Consider the following 25,547-nt stretch of genomic DNA (forward strand, 5'->3'; position numbering starts at 1 on the left):
GCATTTGCCCTTTATTAACCCATGTCCCTGCTCATCCAGAGAAATGAGGCTCCAGTTTACTATTATGAATGGAGAGCACACTGTTCACTTGCCGAGGTATTTAGAGTCACTCTGATGATAGTTTGGACATTTTGGCTGAAAAGTCTACAGATTTGTTCTTAAGTGATCCTTTTTCCCCTTTTACCTGTATGAATGGCTCCTGTGTGCTCTATGAAGGCAAAGGGGAGTTGTGACACACTCATCTCAGTTTGTTATAACAGTAGATGTATAAAAATAAATCAGTTCACTCACATTTAAAGCCTGTAGCATGTAGAATAGAGCATTCCTGCTCCATACTTTGATCATATTGTTTTTGGAATGTTTCATGATACCATCTGTATTAAGACCTTCGTCAGCTGTGTATTCAGTATTTCACCTCTGCTATTTTGTGCATAGTGCTATAAACAATGTGGGGAGTACAGAAGAGAAAGATATGGGTCTGTCTTCAAGAAGCTTAAATGAAGGGATCTTTTATTTTCTAACGCACAGAGTATTAGGGCTGCATGTGTCTGCACATTAGATATTTATGATATACATACAGATAATTAAAGTACGAGACAGTGTGTTATAAGTGAGGAGGAATCCGAAGGAGAGAGATTAGTAGATACTACCTGAGAGAAGAGGGACTCTTTCAGGGCAAGGTGGTGTTTTGAGCAGGGCTTTGAAAGGATAGTTAGGACTTTAGCAGGAGTCTAGTAAAGACGTTTGATACAGTTTTTTTAATGTTTTTCAGAGGTTCTAGTCCCAGAGCAGCCATTCACTTACCAGCTGTCTGAATTCAGCCAAATTGCTCAGTGTCTTCAGGGTCCTTATCCACAGAGTGGGAACTAGAGGAATAGTTGTCATGGAGGACTGCTAGGGGGATTAAGTGAGACACTGTGGTATGAACATGCTTGGTAAACTGTGAAGTGCTATACAAATGTTGGTAAATTTTACAGTAAGTATTGAGGATGGCATTAGCCAAAAAGATTGAATTAGCCTAGAGCAGAAAATACATGACGATGACTGTGAATATTAATTCACTCATACAGTTCCTAACTTCAGAAAAAATCTTAAACTGAAAAGCCTTTCAGGTTTTATGTTGACCCCATTTTCCTCAAAAACTCATGTCAGAGGCCTTTCAGATCTTCAGGTGAAACTTGAATAAATTGTAATGTTTAGTTTCATTGAATTCATATAGAATTAATTTTCAAATAAAATACTTTAATAGATATTATAATATTGCACAGAAAGAGCTAATGTATCTTGCAAAGTATACTTGTTTAGAGGACATGGTTTTGAGAACAAGTCTACATGTTTTAGGTAGATCAGAATTGCTCCCCTGAACAGGAGAACAAGGTGTGAATTATTTAAGCTACTTCCAGGGACTGTTGTATCTTCTATTACAGGCGGTTTGTCCAATAACTTCACAAATGGTTGTTTAAAGGAAGGATATCCCTTGTCTGATGAGAGGTCCGAGAATTTATTTATGTTCTTTGTTTTAAATAAATTTTATTTTTAAAAGATGGTTAGGAAAATACTTTTAGGAAAAGTATTCAAAATTTATTACAAAGAGCAAAGAGAATGTTGAGGCTTTAAAATGCATTTTTAAAAAATTGAAGTACAGTTTTTTTTAATTTTTATTGGAGTATAGTTGATTTACAGTGTTGTGTTACTGAAGTCTAGTTGATTTGCAATATTGTTAGTTTCAGGTGTACAACATATTGATTCCGTATTTTTACAGATTATACCCCATTTAAAATTATCATAAAATATTGGCTGTATTTCCCTGTGCTGTACAATAAGTATATCCTTGTTGCTTATTGGTTTTGTGCATATTAGTTTGTGCCTCTTAACCTAAAGAAGCTTTTTGAATTATACTGTATTGTGCCAGTTGCTGATGTCTGGTCTTGGGCTCTGTCCACTTATCCAGACTCCAGTGAAATATGATTGGAGTTATTTTTCTCAAGACAAGGAACTTGGAAACTGTTTTACTTCAACCCTAACTCTCATTATTAAAAAAAGTTTCTGGGGCGGGGGGGAATCCTGATACTAACAGTGGGTTTGGGGTTGTTTGTTTTTTTTTTTTTTTTGGTGTGTGTGAGTAATTCTGAATTCTTTCTCCTTTTACAGACTACCTTGCTAACCATGGCCGGTTAAATGAGTCTGAGGCCAGGCGCAAATTCTGGCAAATTCTGTCTGCTGTTGATTACTGTCACGGTCGGCAGATTGTGCACCGTGACCTCAAGGCTGAAAATCTCCTGCTGGATAACAACATGAATATCAAAATAGCAGGTAACTGGGACGCTGCTGGCTCTGACGTGATCAGACATGAGCCACAGCACTCGGGGTGTGGAAACAGACCTGCAGGCAGAGTTTCAGGAGCACTCCTACCTAGGACATCCCACCCTCGCAGAGTGTATTTTATCTGTTTCCTTAGTCCTGCGTGTAATGAAAAGTAAGGGAAAAAGAAAAAAAAAAGAAAAGTAAGGGAAATTAGTTCAACACGCAGCATGGCAGGAGTGTTTGGAGGGGCCGAGGGGGCCGGAAGAGCAGCGAAGGTTGCTGGCGCTCTGCCCTGCTCTCTTCATTATGACTGGTGGCTGCAGAGAGGTTGCGGACAGAAATAAGACAAAGGAGGTGACCACAGGAGAATGAGAGTATTTGCCTTCTTCTGATACAACGGGGTTTTGATTTACAACATGGAGAGTAAGATTATTTTTGCTAGTTTTCCTCCTATCCTTTTCACAATTAACAAAGACTTTTATAGTTTGTATTCCAAGTTTGCTTATTCACATGGTCAAAATTCTGATTCAGTCAGTATTTATGTGTCAGGTACTGTGCTGTGCTAGGTACTAAGGATACAAATCTAAAAAGTCAATTCTTGTGATCTTAAAAGTCTGGTGGGGAAGTAAGAATAAAGAAAATACAACATGGTAAGTGCCCCAAACTATATGTACAGACGGCAATAGAAGTATAGGTGTCGGAACATCAGTCTACCTGAGAAATCCAGAAGCTCACAAAGAAGGAACTACCTGAATTCAAGCTTGAGAGATGAGTCAGAAGCTTGCCAGGGAGATAAACAGAAGTAGGGTATTACAGACAGGCAGGCCAACTGTGTAAATATCACAGGTAAAAGAGAAAGAGATTGAGATGGAAATGGTGGGGAGTGATTGCTCACTATTAGGTAAATATAAGATCTGTAGGCATGGGGGATTGATACAGGAAGAGCAGGTAGGCAAGGATCAGAATATGAAAAGTCTTGAAGACCATGAAAAAGACGGTAGAATTTATTCTGTAGGTAGTGGGGAGCATGGTCTGTTGGAACTTTTAGGGTGGGGGTGGGGATGAAGCAGGACTGGATAAGATGATCAGATTTGCGTGTTAGAAAGACGTCTCACTCTGGCCACAGAGTGGGGACAGGTGGCAGGTGTGGGTGAGACTGGGCAGGAAGACTAATTGGGAATCTGCTGCGTTTGTCCTGTTAAGAAAACGTGGGTGTGCAGTGGAGTAGCAGCAGCAGTCTGTAGGTGTGGGAAGGAGAGAGGTCTGTTCCAGTTAGAGTTTGGAAGAGTATCAAAGGCACAAGGCAAAAGTTTAGCAAAGCTGCAAGAGGTGGTGATTTGTCCTAGGTTTATTAAAAACGGACAGACATCCACACGTGAGAAGCTGAGCAAGAAGTGGATGACTAACTTGGGTGGGTACCCACTGGACTAAGTTTAGGGAGAAAGCAAATGCCTTAATTTTCTGCATCGTGGTATAAAATAGAAGTGAGAAGCCTCTGATTCATGCATTTAGCTGGCCTACTTCTATGCCATTTATGATCAATTTTTGTCTTGGGCATTTAAGAAAGGCAAACAAATGAATTTCACTTACTTTTTAAACTTATTTTACTTTAATTTTAATAATTAATATTAAATGCCACTGTTACGTATGTTTCAGGGAGTAATGGACTGGATTTTTCCTTCTATAGTCTTTGTTTTTTTTTCCTCTAATAGAATTGCCTAGGTAAGACAACGTTTTTACATTAATTTGCTACATTCCCATAAAGATTTGTATTGATTTGTCTTTTTGTTTTCAAAATGTAGTATTAGTGTTTATGTAATTTAAATGCAGTATTAGTGGTTCTGTAATTTATAATGTATATCCATTTCTCCCACTTTTCCTTTTTCTTTTGGCCCTTCCTTTGGCCCCATTCATTTCACTTCTTTTTGCGAACCTTCTGTAGTGCACGCCACTGGGATTTTTTGTTTACTTCTCTTTGAAAGCTTCAGCTGCCCCGAAGTTGTCCTTGTCAGAGAAGGCTCTTGTTTTTTCAGAGGGTTGGGGGGCAGTTCTTTACTCTGTGAAAAACAATACCTTTATTAAAGGAGTTCTGGGAGTCATTTCAGGCAGAGAAAGAAATGTTAGAGGTGGGAGTCATATACTATAGGAATTACAAAGTGCTGTCACAAACATCTCAAAAGAAAATGGCAAAATGGAGCGCCAAAGAAACTTGCAAATAGAATATGCAGAATATTCCATTAAGGTTATAACCAAGTTTTGCCTGGCTATAATACTGTCTTCTGTAATTCTGACCTGTAAGTAGATAAACTTAGTATTTCTGTCATTATGTGAAATCTAGTTATTTGTTTGTTTTTGCTATTTTTATTTTTGAATACTTGAAGTTCAAAATCCTCTCATTTTTCTCTGGAAGACAGGTAAAATATCAGAAACCTAAAGTTGTTCTTTCTGGTGAAGCTGGTGTAACAGCTAACATTTACTGAGCCTTCACCGTCTTCAGGCACTCTGCTATGTACTTGGGTCATTTAACCTTCACAGCAAGCCTCGGAGCTGTGTACCTATTGCCAGTTTTTAGATGAAAAGCTGAAACACAGGAGAGATTAAGTAACTTGCCAAGGTGACTCAGATAATAAGCAGCAGACCTGGAGTTCCAGCCTGGCCTCTGACCACAGTGTCTGTGCTTCTTGCAGCACACCAGCCTGTCGTTTCCGAGAGCCATGTGTCAGTTATTCCCGAGGGAGCACTCACTGCCTGAATTTCGGGTTCCGTCATTCCTAGTTACACATTCAGTGTCCTTGACTCTCTGTCTCACGAGTGGATACACACACACACATGTGCATGCAGTTTAGCTAAGCGTTCAGATTTCCCTCCCGCCCACGTTTTTTTTCTCTGTCACCCTCACCACCATTGACCCCAAATTTCAGCAAATGTTTATTAAGCATCTACTATGCTCCTCCGCTAAGTCCTGGAGATTCAGATGTTCCGAGCCAAAAACAACAGCAGTGCAAGAAAGCTCAACTCTGCTCTTACCTCAAGGAGTTAATCTTTTCAGAACCAGACCTTTAAATGAATACAGCATAAAAAGATAATTGCCGTACAAGCCGAGCCGTGAGGCTAGAAGATTGTGCCTGGAAGAATGAGGGAAGTCATTAGTAAGACTTTATTAAGGAGGGCGGCGTTTGTTGGGGGGGGGTTGGCAGGGAGAAGGAGAAGGGAACAGACTTGCTGAGGAGGTGAGGTGGGGATGGCCGCTTCAGGCAGAGGCAGGCAGGCCAGAGAACTCGGTGTGTAGGGAAACTGCAGACCAGAGCTAGTGGAGAAGAAGTGTTGGTGAGGAGTGATAGGAAAAGAGCCTGGACAGGTCGCCATGCGGGATCATGAAGGATTCCACACCCCCTCGGAAGTGTAGATGTGTTCCAGTGCTGTTAAAGAATTCCTCCAGGGCATTTATTTTTATCCATCGATTTTTATCTAACTTTTTTATTGCCCTGCTTCCCTTTAAAAACATCATCTTCTGGTCTCTGAGGATTCGTCTTGAATTTTAAATAAATCTAACACATGTAGGAAAGATGGGGCTCCATGGAAAAATTACAGAACCTCAGAATAAAATACAAAAAAAATTATTCCCTCAAATTATACATTCTGTGTTTATTCTGCTTATGAACATCTTTTGCTAAATGGGCTGAATAAGTGAAAGTGAAAGTGAAGTCGCTTAGTCATGTCCGACTCTTTGAGACCCTGTGGACTGTAGCCCGCCAGGCTCCTCTGTCCATGTGATTCTCCAGGCAAGAATACTGGAGTGGGTTGCCATTTCCTTCTCCAGGGGATCTTCCCAACCCAGGGATCTGAACCTGGGTCTCCTGCATTGCAGGCAGACGCTTTATCCTCTGAGCCACGAAAATGGGCTGAATAAATGAACTGTTTTAGCCATCCTGTATGTTGAAATTGGAGCTTCCCAGGTGGCGCTAATGGTAAAGAATCTGCTTGTCAATGCAGGAGACAGAGGAGAAGCAGGTTCGATCCCTGGGTTGGAAAGATCCCCTGGAGAAGGAAATGGCAACCCACTCCTGTATTCTTGCCTAGAAAATTTTATAAACAGAGAAGCCTGAGGGGCTACAGTCCATGGGGTCACAGAGTTGGACATGCCTGAGCATGCATGTGTGTGCACACACACAGTGAAATTAAAGAGAAGTATAAAACAAAGCTAGGTTTAAATTAAAATATTTGCCTCTGTTTATAAGACAGAAAATGGAATGGAAGTATCAAACATGCTTTATTTTAATAAATACAGAATCTTGGCTTTCAAATCAGATTCTCTTTTATGCTCCTCTAATGGGTACAAGACTTCAGGTACTGGTGAGCCGTGGATTCACCCACACCTGTGTATGCTCCTTGCCTCAATTATGAGACCTCCAGCCTTCACAAAATATGAGTGTTGAGACATTCAGAATCAGAGGCAGAATGCAAAGAAATTTCGGCTAGTTTTAATAATTGTAGCACTGTTTCCTCCATGCTATTTCGGCTATGACTCTGCAGGCGTTAACTTGAGAATAAATTGATGAAAAACACTTAGTTTTGTTTTTCAACTTTCCTAATCTGAAATGCTTACAATGAATACTTGGAAAAGAATTAATATGTATGAATTACTCAGAGGAAGTTTTCAAAAAATATCAGAAGTCAGACAAGGCGTCACATAAAGAATGTGGAGTTTGATATCAGATGGTACTGGTGCAAATTCTAGCTGTGCCACCGAGCCTAGGTTTCCATATCTATTAAACAGAGATTAATCTGTTTGTCAGGAACATTGTAAGGATTAGTGATAATGTTAGACACAGGGAGGTCGTAGGTAAGATTATGCGCTCTGGAGCCAGGCTACCTGGGTTTCAGCCCTGGCTCTGCACTTTACTAGCTGCGTGACCTTGGGCATGTTACTTAATCTCTCTGTCCTCAGTTTCCTTATCGGTTAAAAGGGAGTGATGGAAGTTCATATCTCATAGTGGTTATTAGTTAGTATTTTCAAACTTCAGTGCCTGGTACACAGTTAGTGCTAGTTAAGTGTTTGTTAAATAAATTGTTAATTAAAATTCCTGGCACCATGTAAACAGTTAGGTATTTGTATTCAATGTATAATTGATTCCATGTGAAAACAAATCTTAAAAATTGATAAGCATATAACCCCCCCACCATGTCTTTTTAATTACCAAGACTTAAAGTCTCATCAATATAAATGTCAGAGGTACAAGGAAAGTTTATCATTTATATTCTGAATTGTTTCTGCTTGATGCCAATTAATATATTTTTCTAAGAGGGACCTTCAGTGTAATTAGTTGTATGTAATAAGCCTACTAAATCTAACCTGTGCATCACAGGTCTCTTGTCTTTAGCCCAAGAGGAATGCTTCCTTTCTGAACTGACCTGTAATCTATAAGTAGCCCATCATCTCTCGTGATTGCTTCTAGCAATCTTCCTGCAGTATTACTGGAAGAACTGGAGATCAGATTTCTGTATATATAATTCTAGTTTTCTGCCCTGAAACCAAAAAAGGGTGGGATAGGCTGAAACAGGTTTTGTTAGTAAAATATTTATTAAAAGTCTTCCATTTGTTATCCTCCTTCCACTAGTATTATGTAAAATGTGCAGAGAGCTTTGCATCAGCAAACAGACTGAGACCTTTTCTTTATCTTTCAAGCCTGCTTAGCCCTGGCCACACAGTAAGCCTGGAACATGGAAGGTGGCACAAAGGGTTCTGTTTCCTTTTGTCTTATTTTTCCCCTGTTCATCTCCTTCCTCCTCCCCACTCCATTTTGGGCCAAGGAAGAACATTTAATTCACTTCTTAGCTCACTAAACTCTCTCATTGGACAAATAGATGTCTCACCATGGTCAGCAGGATCACATTTCATCTCAGCTGTGATGACTGTTCTTGTGTCCTCCCGTCAGGTAGGAAGGAGGTGACTGATGTTTGGAAGTAAACTGTGCAGCTGGCCTTCCCTTGCCCGTGGACAGCAAAGTGCGCATTGCCGTCAGCGATGGCTGATTGGTATTCACTTTGTGCGACGGGTCAGCTCTGGCTCCACACTCTCCTACCTTTCATTTGTCAGCTTTCGTTTCCTCAAAATTGTCTTCTTCTCTCCTATTATAATAACTACGAAAAAGACATGTAACTCTTCAGCAAGACTGGATATCTGAATTCTACTGGCAATTTTAGAAACAAGGATAAATTTAACACTAAAGCCATCTGCTTCTGTGTAGGAGGGTTTTTAAAATTATAAATTAGACATTATAACACACTATTGGAGATTAAAAGTTGCCTGGGTTGTATTGATTCCTGGAAATCATTTACTTTTTTCTTAGCTTGAAGACTGGTTTTCAATGTTTTGTTTGCTTTTTTTCTTTTTTAAAAAATGACTTGAAATAGTTTACCTAAGGACTTCTATTTAGTCTTTGTCATGTAAATATTAAATCCTGAAACTATTTAGTAATTCTATTTCACAACAATAAACAGTGACAAGCTGTTCCACATCTTCTGTATCTTTTTCATGACCTCTGTTTTATTCTTTGTGTCCTGACTCCTGGAAGAGTGGTCAGGGGACCAGCATGAGCATCACTTTGGAGCCTGTTAGGAGTGCAGACTCTCGAACTCCCCTACCCCAGGCCTGCTGAATCAGAACCGAATTTCAGTGGTCCCCCAAGTGATTTGTATGCATGCTAATATTTGGTCTGTTTCACTCTGAGAGTATTCGCTAATGAGCTTTGTTCCCATCAGACAGTAATCAACAGGATCAGCTTATTTATTCTTTGTCCCATTCAATTCAGTTCAGTCGCTCAGTTGTGTCCGACTCTTTGTGACCCCATGGACTGCAGCATGCCAGGCTTCCCTGTCCATCACCAGCTCCCGGAGCTTATTCAAACTCATGTCCATTGAGTCAGTGATGCCATCCAACCATCTCATCCTCTGTCATCCCCTTCTCCTCCCACCTTCAATCATTCCCAGCATCGGGGTCTTTTCAGATGAGTCAGTTCTTCACATCAGGTGGCCAAAGTATTGGAGTTTCAGCTTCAGCATCAGTCCTTCCAGTGAATATTCAGGACTGATTTCCTTTAGGATGGACTGGTTGGATTTCCTTGCTGTCCAAGGGAATCTCAAGAGTCTTCTCCAACACCACAGTTCAAAAGCATCAATTCTTTGGTGCTCAGCTTTCTTTACAGTCCAACTCTCACATCCATACATGACTACTGGAAAAACCATAGCTTTGACTAGACGGACCTTTGTTGGCAAAGTAATGTCTCTGCTTTTTAATATGCTTCCTAGGTTGGTCATAACCTTTCTTCCAAGGAGCAAGCGTCTTTGAATTTCATGGCTGCATTAACCATCTGCAGTGGTTTTGAGCCCAAAAAAATAAAGTCTGTCACTGTTTCCACTGTTTCCTCATCTATTTGCCGTGAAGTGATGGGACCAGATGTCATGTTGCTTACTCTTTGTAAGGCCTTGTTGTTCCTAAAACGTTAACCCTTTGCTAATGGTGTTTGGGCACTGATAATTTATGTAACTTAGTGATAACAGTAATAATAGTTGGTTTTTCTTATCAGGAAGATTTGGGTCAATCAATCACTTTAAAAATATAAAGCAGAAAACAGTAATAGCAGTTCTAATACTGTTTTCAAATATATCCATGGTCTGTTAGTGGTTAGTTAGATAATAAATAATTAGAGGACTCAGCTTGTGAGGCCAAGTTGATTTCTGAGCGAACTAGTCAACAGTAATTAATCTGTTCTGTAGTTAGAAACTCTACCCCAAATGCTTTCTTTATTGATATTTTATGTGACATGAAAATTAAGTGAGGAAATATAGATATCGCAGGAAATCCCAAAGCTAACGTCAAAGTAAAACCTTGGAGTATATGCCTCGGAGTATAAGATGCCATAAATCATCTTCACATGAAAAGGACAAGATGTGTCTATTTTAACATGTCATGCATTCTTAAAATAAATATGGATTTCTAAAATGAATGTAGGTGTATATTTGATATTTGCTTTGTAAACATCCTAATTATTCCCATTCACTTATTAAGGGTGCTTTTAACAAAGCATTCAGTATTGTAGAGACGAGAAAGCCCTCACTTGTCAAGTTCTGGTAGCAGAGGGATAAATTAGAAAATCTCTCATCTCTGTACAATGTAAGGCATTTTTCCCAGGATTTATAATAGCCTCACCTCCATTTTTAAGTTGTATTAAAACTTCTCTGAAGAGTGACGGTGATACAGTTAAAAACAAAAAACAAAAAAACCCACCTGGCTTGGAGTTCAAAGGACCTATATTTGAATACTGGTTCAGCCACTTGGAGCTGTAGATAGTTTGGGCAACTTAATTAACCACTTTCAGATTCAGTTTGGAGAAGGAAACGGCAGCCCACTCCAGTGCTCTTGCCTGGAAAATCCCATGAACGGAGGAGCCTGGTAGGCTACAGTCCACAGGATCACTAAGAGTCAGACACGACTGAGCGACTTCACTTTCACTTTTCACTTTCATGCATTGGAGAAGGAATGGCAGCCCACTCCAGTGTTCTTGCCTGGAGAATCCCAGGGACAGAGGAGCCTGGTGGGCTGCCGTCTATGGGGTCGCACAGAGTCGGACGTGACTGAGTGACTTGGCAGCAGCAGTAGCTTCAGTTTCCCCCTTTGTAAGGTAAAGGACAGTCATACCTCACAGGACTGTCATGATGATTAAGTGAGATAATATATACAGAAATACCAAGTGTGTAATGCCTAGTCCAAAGTAGGCAAGATGTAAATGATTTTTGGATTTGATTATAACTCATACGCCATGTTGAAAGACTAGTTGTCATTTTGCTTCAAAAACTTATGCTTTCATATCTTAAAATTTTGAAGCTAAGAGTTCTTTGAGAAAGATTTGTCTTTTCCCTGCTATGCTCAAGAAATGTTGAGAATCTTGATTGAGCTGACAAATTCAAGGTATGTCATGAGTGAGAGTTCAAGCAGTTATTCCCACACAAATAACAAATTACCTCGAGGAAAAAAACTTTATACCTTCAAAATTTTGTTGAGTTGTTTAGTCAATCAAGTATGAATAAAAATAATATCCAAATAATGCTAGTCTGAACCCTGAATTGGAGTAAGAAGTATCAATATGAACTCATAGGTTAACATTTCTTCTTAATGCATATACATATAGAAAGGAATCAACATAAATATAGGGTGTGGGTGTGTGTACACCGATAAACATTCATACATATATTTCTTCTGTTTGATGACAGCCCAGCTACAGTGAGTACATCAAGGTCTTAGTCTTGGTTCTTAAATACCATTTCTCTGTAAAAGAAGTCAGGGCTCCTTGGAAAAGTGGTTGATTCCTGGGATGGGACAGGAAAGTACAAGATCTGCCTGGAACATCTCTGGTACCAAAAGATAAGGAAATACTTAAAAAGAAATTTTTAAAAGATGGGGGCATGTTGAAAGGATACAGGAGCCAACCTGAATTATCTCCTAGTGGCCAAAGCTGGAACTATTTAAGCATCAGAAGGTGTCTCAGATGGTAAAGAATCTGTCTGCAATGTGGGAGACCCAGGTTCGATCCTTGGGTTGGGAAGATCTCCTGGAGAAGGGAATGGCAACCCACTCCAGTATTCTTGCCTGGAGAATTTCATGGACAGAGGAGCCTCGCAGGCTACAGGCCATGAGGTTGCAAAGAGTTAAACCTGACTGAGCTATTAAATTCTCACTTTCTTCTTTCAGTATTGAATTGTAATCCAAAGAATAAAGTAAATACTTATGATGCATATAATATGACAGTGTTGTAAAAAATAAAGAAATTATCTGATGAATAAATAAATAAGAGGGGAAGGAGGGACAACTCTTGAAGAGTTGTAATTTATACTGTTGAAAGAATGCAGGAAACAAAAGCTCCCCATTAGACCACCACAGTGATCATTGTTACAGTCAAGGTCTGCCAATGAGTGCTAAACTAACAGGTGAAAGTTTAAGGAGAACAGGGTATGTAGAGTGTCAATGTATCTTCTCTAAAGTATTTATTAATTTCAAAGGGCAAAATAATTTTATAATAGGGTAACCCATCAGATACCACCTTAATCAAGAGATCAAGAAAGACAAGGACAGTCTGAGGAAATGTTGCACATTAGAGAAGACCAAGCCTGGTGGACCGCAGCCCCTGGGCAGAGTCAGACACAGCTTAGCAACCAAACAACAAGGAAGTCATGACAACTGAGTCCAGTGTGGAATCCTGCTTTGAGAAGGGACATTAATGAAAACACTGGAGCGATCTTAATGAAGTCCATGTTTTAATTAACAGTGTTGCATCGGTGTTATCCTTGGTTTTGATTATTTATAGTTACATGAAATGTCAATACTAGAGAAGGGAGTTGCATGAAGCACAGAGGGAGTCCCTCTTACTTTATTGTGGCCACTCTTCAGTAAATCTAAATTTATTTCAGAATTCAAAGTTAAATAATATCAAAATGAATCCGTCATAACATGGCATACATTCTATGACAGAGAAACAATAATAAAAAAAAGTCTCTGAGGAAATAGCGGCCGTCATTTGAGGTATTCACTTGGCAGATCGGCACATTAGAGAAGACATTAAACTAGGCATTAAACTAAAAGGAGGTTTCCTTTCCAGCAGGACGGTTCGGTTCTGGGTCTAGAATAGAGAGGAATGCCCACGTGACTGTTCATAATGCTTTTCGAAAGTCAGATAATAATGTGGGGTCTTTGATTTTTCGCTATTGTTGGGAGATGATCTTTCTTTGTTTGTAGAATGGTTGACACATGTATGCACTCAGACGTTTGATGAAGGAAGGAATTTCATGTGCTGAAACATTAACCCATTCCATATGAATAAATAACAATAAAAAAATCCTGCATAGCTCTACTGTTTTCATATTTCATCCCTCTTGGTCACACCTTGTTTCACTATATGCCTTTAAGCAGAAAGCTGCAGACTGTGAACAAAGCAAGTCGTCCAGATTCCAGTAAGAAACAAAAAGACTTTTAAGTGTCTTCCCATTGCCACTTCTTAAACCTGATAATTATTAACTTGTTCAAAAAATAGCTACATGTCACTGGGCCAGAGAAGGACATAAAGGTGGTTAACAGTGAATGTGCTTTAGTCAGATTAGGTTTCTCTTGCAAGTCTGCAGCTTAGTATAATTTCTAGCAAGGTCCTTAACATCCTACCCTCACTTCCTCCTAGAATAAGGATACCTCATGGGGTTATTAAGAAGAAATCATCTTAGGAAAGCTTAGATCAGCTTCTGGCACTTTTAAAAGAGATGATGACAACATATTCATTCAGCAAACCTTCATTGAACAGCTGCTGTCAGTGTGCTGGGTCTGGGGGTACAGTCCCCCTTCTGCCCTCTCAAGGAGTTTAGTCTCATAGGGAAGACAGATAAGTAAAACAGAAAGAATTGCTATTCTTCCCTCGCATTGAGTAGCTTACTCAATGGCTACTGTTTATTGAGCACCTGCTGTATTTCGGTAGCATACCTAAAGCATTGTATATTATCTACTTTAAGTGTACATATCTACATACACTCATTATATATTGCTCATAGTCACTTTGTGAGCATAGACATTGTCGCTATTTTGCAAGTGAGGAAACCAGGACTCTGAGAAATCAATTTGCCCAAGATCACACAGCTAAGCGGAAAACCCAAGATTTGCCTGACTCCAAAGCCTTCCTTAACCCATAGATTGCATGATTACAAATAAAATATTTAATGCTCTGACAGGGTTATAGACGACATCTACCTAAATGCTATTATAATAATTCTAATGAACCTGATAGTGTTGCAGTGCTCCTTTGAATGTTCCTGCAGGCTCAAGTTCCTATTTTCTTCAGTTACCTACAGGAAATAGAGGTAACATCTGTGTAGTAGCCCTCCTCTTCTGAGGCAGCAGGCAGCTTGCTTTGTCCCAGAGGGGTATAGCCGAGGTTGAGTCTAGGCCACCATAGGCACTGCGGTGCTCTCCTACTTCTTCTGTCTTCCTGCCAATGAAGCGTCCAGTGAGGGTGCTGAGAGGAGTGGAGTCCAAGCCGACAGGCCCATGTCCCTCTTTGAGTTTGTTCTACAGGAGTAGGGGCGGGATGGGGGAAAGGGTTTCAGATTGAAGGGGTTGAGAATGGCTCTTTGAGACATTAAAATGTTACAGTGCTATTTGGAGAGTATCCTCAACTTACATGTGCTGAAACTCATCCTGTGATTATGGTTTAAAGGACAGCAGTTATTGGACCTATTTCAGGATCTCCAAACACACATCCCAGAGCTTCTTGAGCTTCTCCATGTGACTGGAATTAACATCTTCCTCTTTGGATATTATTTGACCATCTGTCCTTGGCTGGTTTGAGTGTAGTTTTATAGAAAATGAGAAATACCTGTCAATATGAACACGTGGATTGTGATGGGGTGTGAATTGTTAGGTATAGAGGTGGGGCTGAGAAGATAAGACCTCTCTGACAGTCAGTTTGGAAAGCCAAGTATAGGACTGACTGCCGTTGCGTAATGGAGGGAGGCGTTCTCGTTGCCTTGCATTTCTGGACGCCAAGGATGGACCACACTGCTGTTCCTCCAGGTTTAGACACACCATCCCTCTCCCCATGTGCACCATCTTTTCTCTTCTGAACCCTTAAGCTTCTCCACGGCTCTTTTTCTTTCTGACATTTGTTTGTTTCCTTATTTATTTGTCTGTGCCAAGCCTCAGTTGCGGCATGTGGAATCTTCCCTCTTCACTGCGGCACATGGAATCTTGCAGTTGCATCATGCGGGATGCAGTTCTCTGACCAGGGATTGAACCCAGGCCCCCTGCATTGGGAGCCTGGAGTCTTAGCCATTGGACCACCAGGAAGGTCCGTCTCCACACCTTGTTTACCCTTCCAGTGTATTTTCTCAGGACCCATTTCTGTGAAGGGCAGTCATTGGTAATGATGGCTTCACTTAAGGAGAAGGGAGCTAACACTTCACATCTACTGTGCTCCAGGAATCAAGAATCTTACGTTCTTATTTCCTTTACTCCTCATAGCATCCTATCTGGGTAGGCAAATTATCCCCACACTTATAGGACAAGTACAGAAAGAAAGATTCAGGAAAGTTAAATAACTTTAATTTCTAGACAGCTACTGAAGCCCGCACGCCCTAGAGCCTGTGCTCTGCAATAAGAGAAGTCACTGCCCTGAGAAGCCCACGCACCGCAACTAGAGAGCAGACCCCCCTCACCGCAACTAGAGAAGGCCCAGCACAGCCAAAAATAAACATAAGTAGAGAAGTGCGCCACAGTCTCGAGATGGGAGTGGAGTCTGAGTGTCTGTTAACTTACTGGATCTGCACAGCAGCCTGCTGGCTGCACATGTTTCTGTGTTACAGCTGGGGCGCTTGAGGCTCAGGAGGACCGAGCCTGTGTCCCACAGACCGTCAGTCTGGTGCAGGAGACTTGCTCCAGCCCGCTGGGGGCCCCTCTGAAAGCTCAGCCTCCATGCGGTGCAGACACTAGCCAGAGGAGAGCCAGTTCTTATCACTAAGGCGTGTCCTTCAGGCAGGAGTCTGTTGCAGCATAAAGACAGTATGGCTGTAACTTACAAAATAACAGGAGTCTGTTCCTCTGCTGAGAACATGAGACTGTGTGAGGGCTTAGCAAAAGCTTGCATTTACACCAGAGTGCTCACTGCGTTTGTCTTCCGTGGTAACTTCCTTGTGTATTGAAGGCCTCTGAGTACAGTGCTTCCAGAGTGCATGCTATATATCAAAGCTGCAGATTCAGTGTGACTGATATCATAAGGGGAAGGCCATTAACTGTTTAGAAGTATAATGCCACCGCATTACAAAAATGAGTAAATAAGTGATAATGATGATAAGTGGCCTGTGGTCGAGCCACAGAGCCATCACATGTTAATGAGCTATTCAGATGAGATCTGTCTATTCAGGATGTGGGAGCCAACACTTCAGAGAGTTGTTACTCAGGAAACACTGTCCTCAGTTGCCTTAAAAAGTTATCTTGCTACCTTGAGGTAATGACTATGAGAGCAGCCAGTCCCTTGGTTGTGTTTAGGTAAATGTCTTAAGAGTTTCACTCATTTGTTTCTTTCTTTAGAGACCGTATAAGCTCAAGAGCTCTAAATCATGGAGTCACTGAAATTCTAAAATTACCAAATTCAAGCTGGTTGTCCTTATTGGTGGAATTTTTCTTTTCAGCCTTAAAAATATATGATTTAAAGTCTTTTTTCCAGCCTCTCACTCATTCTCTTTGAGAAGAAAACTTAATTCATTAACACATTCATTCAAGAAATATTTATTGAATGCTTAATATTTGCTACTCATGGTGCTAAATGCTAAGGAAACATCACAAGTTACATGCCACCCCATGCTCACAGAGTGAATTAGTAGTGGTATTGTCGATACAGCGTATTATAAAATTAGTCTGAGAAATTCAGTATAGTTCGAGAGCATAGATGAAAGTAACATTTATTTCCATCCCACTAGATTTCGGTTTTGGAAATTTCTTTAAAAGTGGTGAACTGCTGGCAACATGGTGTGGCAGCCCCCCTTATGCAGCCCCCGAAGTCTTTGAAGGGCAGCAGTATGAAGGACCACAGCTGGATATTTGGGTATTTCTTTGCTTTGCTGTGTTAAATGCATCTATAATGATAACACTGGGTGCTCTGGCCCATTTTGAAGCTCTTGGTACCTAACACATAGATAGTAGTTCATACTTTTCCTGTCCACTGGCCTGTAATTAATCAGAGTAAAAATTGTAGGAAAGAATTTCCAGGGGAAGATGTTATCATCCTAATATCAGCAGTGATTTAAAGTTTAGTAATCAAAATGATTAAGTTTAGTTCTTTTGGTATTTATTTATAGGATGCTTTATTGCAGTAGTCAGCATTTCAGCTTTTTTGTTAATTATTATTTCTGAGACAGTAGTAAATTCAAACAGGAATTTTCAGTCCATATAATTTTAAGAGTTTGAGGGTATTTTAGGAAAACAAAGAGCGTTCAGAGTTCTCAGTAGAGAAATGACAGCCTTATTTTCTTCCACAGAGCATGGGAGTGGTTCTTTACGTCCTTGTCTGTGGAGCTCTACCTTTTGATGGACCAACTCTTCCAATTTTGAGGCAGAGAGTTTTAGAAGGAAGATTCCGGATTCCATATTTCATGTCAGAAGGTAACAACCTGTTTATCTTAAAATTGTGCTTTACAGAATTTTTTCTGCAAATGAATGCCTAAAGAAAGACTTCTCTTTTTCTAAGAGTTTGGGTGCCAAATAAAGTGACTGAGTCACTTTAAAAGTCATAGAAATAAGCAACCCCCTCCATGTAGGTAAGAGAAATTCCAGCCTTCCTACTTGTAACTGGAACAGAGTGTCCCAGATTAAGAACAGTAAATCTTCCCATTTGCCCTCGTCTGTGAGTGTTCTAGGTATTTATTTTAGCCTTTGAGAAGCACTTTGTAGATACAGATTTACAACCATGTCACTCTAAGTATGAAATGGATTTTCCCATATCTTCTGGTGGGAGGTTACAAAATTAAGCTTTTTATTTAAACTTGAAACCAACTAGCAAAACAACTGAATTAAGATGAAGTGCTATAATCCCTTCCAGTCTTGTATTGAGTTGCTGCATAGGCAGCAGTTAAGTTCACTCAGTTTAGATTTTCGTTATCATCCTTAACTTACCAGTTCCTAGTAACAGAAGTAATGTTCTGGTACTTAAGAGAGTGGATTTTGGAGCCAGACTGCCTGGTTTCATCCTGAGTCCACTGGTGGTCTGACCTTGGTAAGTTATATTTCTGTGCTTCAGTCTCCTCACTCTATAAAATGGAAATAACAATAGTTCCTAACAGGGATGTTGAGGGATTAATTAAATTAATCTGTGTCGAGCTCTTAGCATGGTGCCTGGCGCTTAGCTCGTAATGGAAGGTTAGCTTATGCGGGGTAGTAAGGAGGGTGATACCAGCTCAGAGGATAAGCGAGTGCCCAGAATTGCGGCAGTGCAGTTCACTTCGTGTCATCAGAAGTAACTGCTGTTTCACCCACGTTTTTCTCAGTTGCACTGAAATGGAGAATAGCAACAGTTCCTTGGAGGGCTCTTGCCTCACACAACCTTAGTGTATCAGCCTCAGAAGTGACCGGAAGGATCCATTACTATTTGTTGTTCTAGGAAGAAGACTTTTCTCTCTGTCTTTCTTCAGTGGAAATCTAAGTCTGTGTCTAGATATTTTCAATTGAGAAATTCAATAGGAAGGTTCGTTTAGTATAGATTTGAATAGACCTACACCCTCCTGTTTTTCTTAAGTATTCATTCACGGAGATGGTTAATTTCACGTGTCAGCATTCATTGTGTGAACTGGACGAATACAAATAGCCTTCAGGTTTTATTTACTCATTTGACCTTCTGCTTTCCAGTGGACACTGTGGAGAATACAAAGATTATCACCACTGTACAAAGTCACGAGTCAGGTAAATACCCCTCAGTGCAAGGCAAATCACATGACTTCTGTAACACTGTGTTTTCTGTAGATTGTGAGCACCTGATTCGAAGGATGTTGGTCCTGGACCCAGCCAAACGGCTGACCATAGCGCAAATCAAGGAGCATAAGTGGATGCTCGTGGAAGTTCCCGTTCAGAGGCCTGTTCTTTATCCACAAGGGCAAGAAAACGAGCCGTCCATCGGGGAGTTTAATGAGCAGGTTCTGCGATTAATGCACGGCCTTGGAATAGATCAACAGAAAACCATCGAGGTAAAGGGATCGGAGATTTGACTAAAGATATTTCAGGACTCTGTTGTATCAATACTTAGTAACTTAAAATTTCATTCTCATACTTGTCATCCTGGTCTTCTGGCCGAACCAGCGCCTCGGTGTGCAGTTCAGTGTTCCCTGGAGATTTCAGCACACTCTGTTTTTGGTTGCTCTTTAAATCAGTATATAAATTCTTGCCTTTGCCCCATATGCCAAAAAATTCAAAAGGAAGCACTATGTATGTTTGAGGAAAGACAGTGATGGAAACTTAACAAATAAACAGTAGAAAGTTTCTTCTAAGATGAAACATAAACTCTTATACAGGTAATAAGCTAGTTTATATGGAACATAAGTGTGCAGATACAGAACAAGGCGGAGAACTGAACATGAAGGAAGAAGGGACGGCATCAGGTTTAGGAAAACCAGTGGGATTTAGTTGTGAACTGAAGAAACTCAGAAGGCAACAACAGCAGGTGGATTCCTGATTTGGAAGTTGTATGGGTCGTAGATCTGAGAAGGTCATGGACCTGGGAGATTCCTCATCAGCTTTATTTCTGCCCTTTAGTAGTTAGCATATTCATAGGATATACATATTTTTAATACCTCCACAGCAGTCAAAAACAGTATTTTTAAGAATGAAGCATAACAATAACATAAAATACGCCCCGGTGAAGACAGAGTACTGTGGCCCGTGCTGCCTTTCCTTCACTGCAGCCAGAAGTGAAGCCACAGCGCTCTGCTTTTGCTCACCACGGGCTCGGCGAGGCTTTTCTGTCCTTGCCCGTGACGGCAGCTGTGAACGTGGTTCCCTCGGCCCGCGATGTCTGCTGCCGGCGCTCTGCACCCGAGCCGCACGGCGCAGCACCTATGCAGCCTGTCACGTGGAATTAGAAGCCAGAGGAGCCGCTGTTTTTCTTTTTCATTAGCATCATTGGAGAGCTGGCCGGCCAGGGATGTGAAAAATTGGGAAGCAACTTTATTTTCAAGGTTTCAAGAGGGTGGGACTGCAAAAACAAGAGGAAAAAATTACCTAAGAATGGAGACACAGCGTCTCTCAACCTAGTGTCCAGATGTCATTCTCCAACCCAAAATAATCACCAGAAATTTCCCCAAAGACTTTAATCATTGACTTCAGGGTTGGCAGTGGTTTGGGCCTGTGTCGAGGCTGTGGAATTAGAGCCTGTGGGCTCAGGTTGCTAGCCAGCCTGACGGCCATGAGATGGGACCGCAGTGACACTGCTGGGGAACGTCTGCATGAGACAATAATGGCGTTTTCTCTGCATGCAGAAAACTAAATGGGTCCAATTAATGTGAAAGGGCCAGTCAAGTCATTCAGAGGTATCACCCTTTATACACTTAATGAAGTTATGTCTTCTATTCTGAATTCTGGAATACCTTTCATTTTGAGGCATACTTTGCTTGTTACTCTTTTTTTTTAAGAACACATGATCTCTTCCCTCCCTTCTTTATTTATTTACTTATTTTAGCCAGACTCCTTGCATTCTTTTTTTTAAATTAATTTATTTTTTTAATTGAAGGATAATTGCTTTACAGAATTTTGTTGTTTTCTATCAAACCTCAACATGAATCAGCCATAGGTATATATATATCCCCTTATGTTTTTAATTTTATTGAAGAATAGTTGATTTATAGTGTTGTGTTTTCCCCCCCTTTTTTAGAAAGGTGTAAATCACTGAATTGGTTTTTATGGTTCTCTGCCTTTGGCACTTGTTTTCTCTTGCAGGCTTTGCAGAACAAGAGCTATAACCACTTTGCTGCCATTTATTACTTGTTGGTGGAGCGCCTGAAATCACACAGGAGCAGTTTTCCTGTGGAGCAGAGACTTGATGCCCGCCAGCGTCGGCCTAGCACCATCGCCGAACAAACAGTTGCCAAGGTAACGCCCTATTAGCCAATAGTCTTATCGGTGCATATGCCTGTTCAGACGCTTGACACGTTTTTCATGGTGTAGTACAAAGGACTAGGATTTCATCCTCTACACCTTTTTTTCTGTAAAGTTTCTGTCTGTCATTTACTAGGTTCTCAAACATTTTACCATCTTCCTATTTGTAAGGATTAATTTTATTTCAGGCAGTTTTTTTCTTTAAGAAGCTTCTCTTTTTTTTAATCATTCATTTATGTTGAGAATTAATGTAACTAGTCTGTACATTCAATTTCATTTAATAAATTTTTATTGCAGATTTACTGTGAAAGCTTCACTTATTAGGCATTACAGGGAAGAAGATGTATAAAACGTACCCTCAGGATGTATAAACATGCCCTCAGAGTCATTACATTATAGAAGCAAAATAAGACAACATCATGAATAGCAATCCTCCGAAAATAATGAAAGGCACAATTTAGAAGATGCTCTGAATGTCATCATTTTGAACTTGTGTAGATGTGTGATGGAGAGAACGTTTTTTAGAAAAAGGGCAAAGGGGAGAGAGATACATCTGATCAGGCAAGGCTTTGTGGGAGAGATGGCATTTAAGATAGAGCCTCACAGCTGCTCAGGAGAGGCAGTAGCTAGAGGCATTACACATAGACAGAAGCAGTGTGAGCAGAAGTACTCGAGTGGGCCAGCGTAGACTTGTTCACATTAATTCACTTGAAGAATAGGGAAATGAAAGAGTCGGAGTGGTTAAGTTGAAGCCATGCTGTGAAGGGATTGAATGCCAAGGTAAAGGAGAGAGTTGTTGTTCAGTTGCTCAGTTGTGTCCAACTCTTTGCGACCCCGTGGGCTGCAGCACGCCAGGCTTCCGTGTCCTTCACCATCTCCCAGAGCTTGCTCAAACTCACCTCCATCGAGTCGGTGATGCCATCCAACCATCTCGTCCTCTCTTGTCCCCTGCTCCTCCTGCCCCCAATCTTTCCCAGCAGCAGGGTCTTTTCTAATGAGTCAGCTCTTCGCATCAGGTGGCCAAGGTATTGGTGCTTCAGCTCAGTTTACTAGTAATTCAGGAAGAAATGAGGAACTGCTGAAGACTATTAAGCAAGAAAAGTGATAAAATTATATTTCACTTTAAGCTAAGCAGTCTGCTAACATTGTGAAGGGCAGACTGGATAGGGGAGAGGAGAAATTTAGAGAGCGCTGCTAGATGACTGTAGTTGATGAGAAATACTGAATACCGAACTATCATGGTGCCAGTGGACGTTGGCAGGAAGGGCGACTGTGAGGAGCTTTCCCAGGTGGACCTGGCTGGACTCGGCCCTGGTCCGGAGAGGCAGCCCAGCATGGTGGTCTCTGGAGCACGTCCCAGAGTCTGCCATTTCCTACTGTGCACCTTAAAAAAGTTACCTGAGGTCTTTCTGTGTCTCAGTTTTAAATTGGAAATAATTTTAAGATGCTGGGACATTTAAATTAGTAAATAATTGTTCAGCACTTAGTAATAAATAATAAGTGATAAGGAATAAATAATGTTGAGGAGGAAGGGACAAGGAGAGGCAGCTCCATGGTTGAGCCCAAGGCTGAGGGAGCCGTATTGGTGGCGACTCAGCTGATGGGGAAGAATGGACCTGGGTCCCCAGAAGGAGGCTGGTGCTAAGGAGAACTGGGAGATGGCCTGTGTAGATCATTCACACGATCTTTTAGGATTTCCATCTACTTCTGTGAGTATAGTATTTAAAGTGGGAGTAAGAACAAAAGAGGTTTCACTTTGTATTTCTTGTTTTGCAGTCCTATAAAATTTATAGAATTATAATAGAATCTTGCATTGACTTCTCCAGAGTATGGGAAAGAGAAATCCAAGGAAATTTAAATCTTCATGATTTTAATAGGCAAATGATATGCTTTGTTATACATACTTTAATATCTCACATAATGTGAATATTGAGACTAATGTGAGTAAAATAATGTATCGCCAAAGTTCCAGATATTTGGGTTGAAGTATCTCTGAGCACTTGTAATCCTTCAAAGTGGAGCAGTATTGCTTTCAAGATAGAGGGGGTACAAAATGAGAATTCCAAATTTGGGGCAGCAGTAGGTAAATGGAGGTGACCCTTCCCCCTTTTTTTTTTTCAGTTTTATTTATTTTTTATTTTTACTTTACAATATTGCATTGGTTTTGCCATACATTGACTTGAATCCGCCATGGGTGTACATGTGTTCCCCATCCTGAACCCCCTCCCACCTCCCTCCCCATCCCATCCCTCTGGGTCATCCCAGTGCACCAGCCCCGAGCAACCTGTATCATGCATCGAACCTGGATTGGCGATTCATTTCACATATGATAATTTACATGTTTCAATGCCATTCTCCCATATCATCCCGCCCTCGCCCTCTCCCACAGAGTCCAAAAGACTGTTCAGTACATCTGTGTCTCTCTTGCTGCCTCTCATACAGGGCTATCATTACCGTCTTTCTAAATTCCATATATATGCATTAGTATACTGTATTGGTGTTTTTCTTTCTGGCTTACTTCACTCTGTATAATAGACTCCAGTTTCATCCACCTCATTAGAACTGATTCAAATGCATTCTTTTTAATGGCTGAGTAATATTCCATGGTGTATATGTACCACAGCTTCCTTATCCATTCGTCTGCTGATGGGCATCTAGGTTGCTTCCATGTCCTGGCTATTATAAACAGTGCTGCGATGAACATTGGGGTGCACGTGTCTCTTTCAGATCTGGTTTCCTCAGTGTGTATGCCCAGCAGTGGGATTGCTGGGTCATATGGCAGTTCTATTTCCAGTTTTTTAAGGAATCTCCACACTGTTTTCCATAATGGCTGTACTAGTTTGCATTCCCACCAACAGTGTAAGAGGGTTCCCTTTTCTCCACACCCTCTCCAGCATTTATTGCTTGTAGACTTTTGGATAGCAGCCATCCTGACTGGCGTGTAATGGTACCTCATTGTGGTTTTGATTTGCATTTCTCTGATAAAGAGTGATGTTGAGCATCTTTTCATGTGTTTGTTAGCCATCTGTATGTCTTCTTTGGAGAAATGTCTGTTTAGTTCTTTGGCCCACTTTTTGATTGGGTCGTTTATTTTTCTGGAATTGAGCTGCAGGAGTTGCTTGTGTATTTTTGAGACCCTTCCCTCTTGAAAATGCCGCAGCAGAAAAATAAGAAGCAGGAAAGCCCCACACTGAGCAGCTGCCCTCCCAGGTCTCTGTTCTTCTGAGATGTTACACAAGTGAGGGTTACATAAACGATTGTTCCAAGCACACGCGTCTGTTATTGTACATGATTTCCTTTTCATAGCTAAATTTGAAGCAAGTTCCTTAGATCTCAAGTTGTATTTCATTTGGCTTGAGGTTCAGATGTATTAGCATAGCTTCTTCTATTTGATAATTTTTATTACTGAGCTCCCCATGAGTTCTTTTCTTTGTATACATTGACCTAAATTATCATAGAAAGCTGTTTCCTGTGATTGAAATGTATCTGAATAGTAGAAGTGCTCATTCACAGACTCATCTTGAGTCCCGTCGGAGTGCCGAGCAGCAGGCGCTGGGTTGAAGTTCTCCCTTTCCTGTGAGACTGCCTTCTCATGTTTCATGTTGAACTTGTTAAAAAATAGATTTCTCTGTTTTTGTGAATATAAATATGCTTAAAGTTTTAATAGAGCCTATCCCCTTGAATTCTTTGATGTTCTGCTCTCTTTTTAAAGAAGTGGCAGATCGCTTATTACTGGATGGAGCGATAGGAACCGGGGAGGTCACAGGATCCCATGCAGAGGTCACATGAGCAGTGCGACAGTCAGGCAGACCTGGGGCTCCATACCGAGCTGAGTGACATCAGCAAGCCAGCATCTCTGAGCTCTGGTGTCCTTAACTATAGAATGAAAGCAGCAGTACCTCCTTACTTTACAAGTTTCCTACAAAGATGAAATTGGTTAATTGATTCCAGCAGTTCAGTTCAGATAGAGCACTTATGTGCCAGACACAGTGCCAGCCATCGTGGTTTCATAGGTGCCCAGAAAGCAATCCCTGGGAATTTATGGTGTAATGATAAATAGTCTATGATTACTACTTAGAAAACAATGAGATTCCCATCTTAGATGGATTGAGAGTACTTATATTTGCCACATGATATGCAGGAAATGGCACCCCACTCCAGCACTCTTGCCTGGAAAATCCCATGGACAGAGGAACCTGGTAGGCTGCAGTCCATGGGGTCGTGAAGAGTCAGACATGACTGAGCGACTTCACTTTCACTTTTCACTTTTATGCATTGGAGAAGGAAATGGCAACCCACTCCAGTGTTCTTGCCTGGAGACTCCCAGGGATGGGGTCACACAGAGTCGGACACTACTGAAGTAACTTAGCAGTGTGCAGGAAACACGACATCTAATTGACTGTAATGACTGTTAAAAAATATGCCTTTTTATTGTGAATTCTGTCTACTAGTTTTCACCTGTCCTTCAGGAGCACTAAAGATTTTTCCCATAGGAGAAAGCATTTTCATTTTAATGGTGCTGGAAGGCATAAAATCAGAAGAAGAGATTCAAGATAATATATTATGTGATCTAAAA

The 25,547-nt window shown here is 40.8% G+C and overlaps 1 protein-coding gene across 5 annotated transcripts in view; it reads left to right on the forward strand.

The window, feature by feature from the left end:
* SIK2 (salt inducible kinase 2) overlaps positions 1-25,547 on the forward strand; it is a 130,940-nt gene that overhangs the window by 84,971 nt on the left and 20,422 nt on the right. For all 5 annotated transcript variants that reach the window (XR_006272097.1, XM_043482591.1, XM_043482594.1 and 2 more), the window contains exons 4-8: positions 2,152-2,313; positions 16,813-16,937; positions 17,371-17,494; positions 18,848-19,068; positions 20,813-20,965. Coding sequence is in view for 4 of the 5 variants with exons in the window: in XM_043482591.1 (XP_043338526.1) it covers positions 2,152-2,313; positions 16,813-16,937; positions 17,371-17,494; positions 18,848-19,068; positions 20,813-20,965 (785 nt within the window). In the remaining variant the exon portion in view is untranslated. The remainder of the gene's footprint in view (positions 1-2,151; positions 2,314-16,812; positions 16,938-17,370; positions 17,495-18,847; positions 19,069-20,812; positions 20,966-25,547) is intronic.

Source organism: Cervus canadensis, chromosome 11 (assembly GCF_019320065.1).
Source record: "Cervus canadensis isolate Bull #8, Minnesota chromosome 11, ASM1932006v1, whole genome shotgun sequence".
NCBI classification, from domain to species: domain Eukaryota; kingdom Metazoa; phylum Chordata; class Mammalia; order Artiodactyla; family Cervidae; genus Cervus; species Cervus canadensis.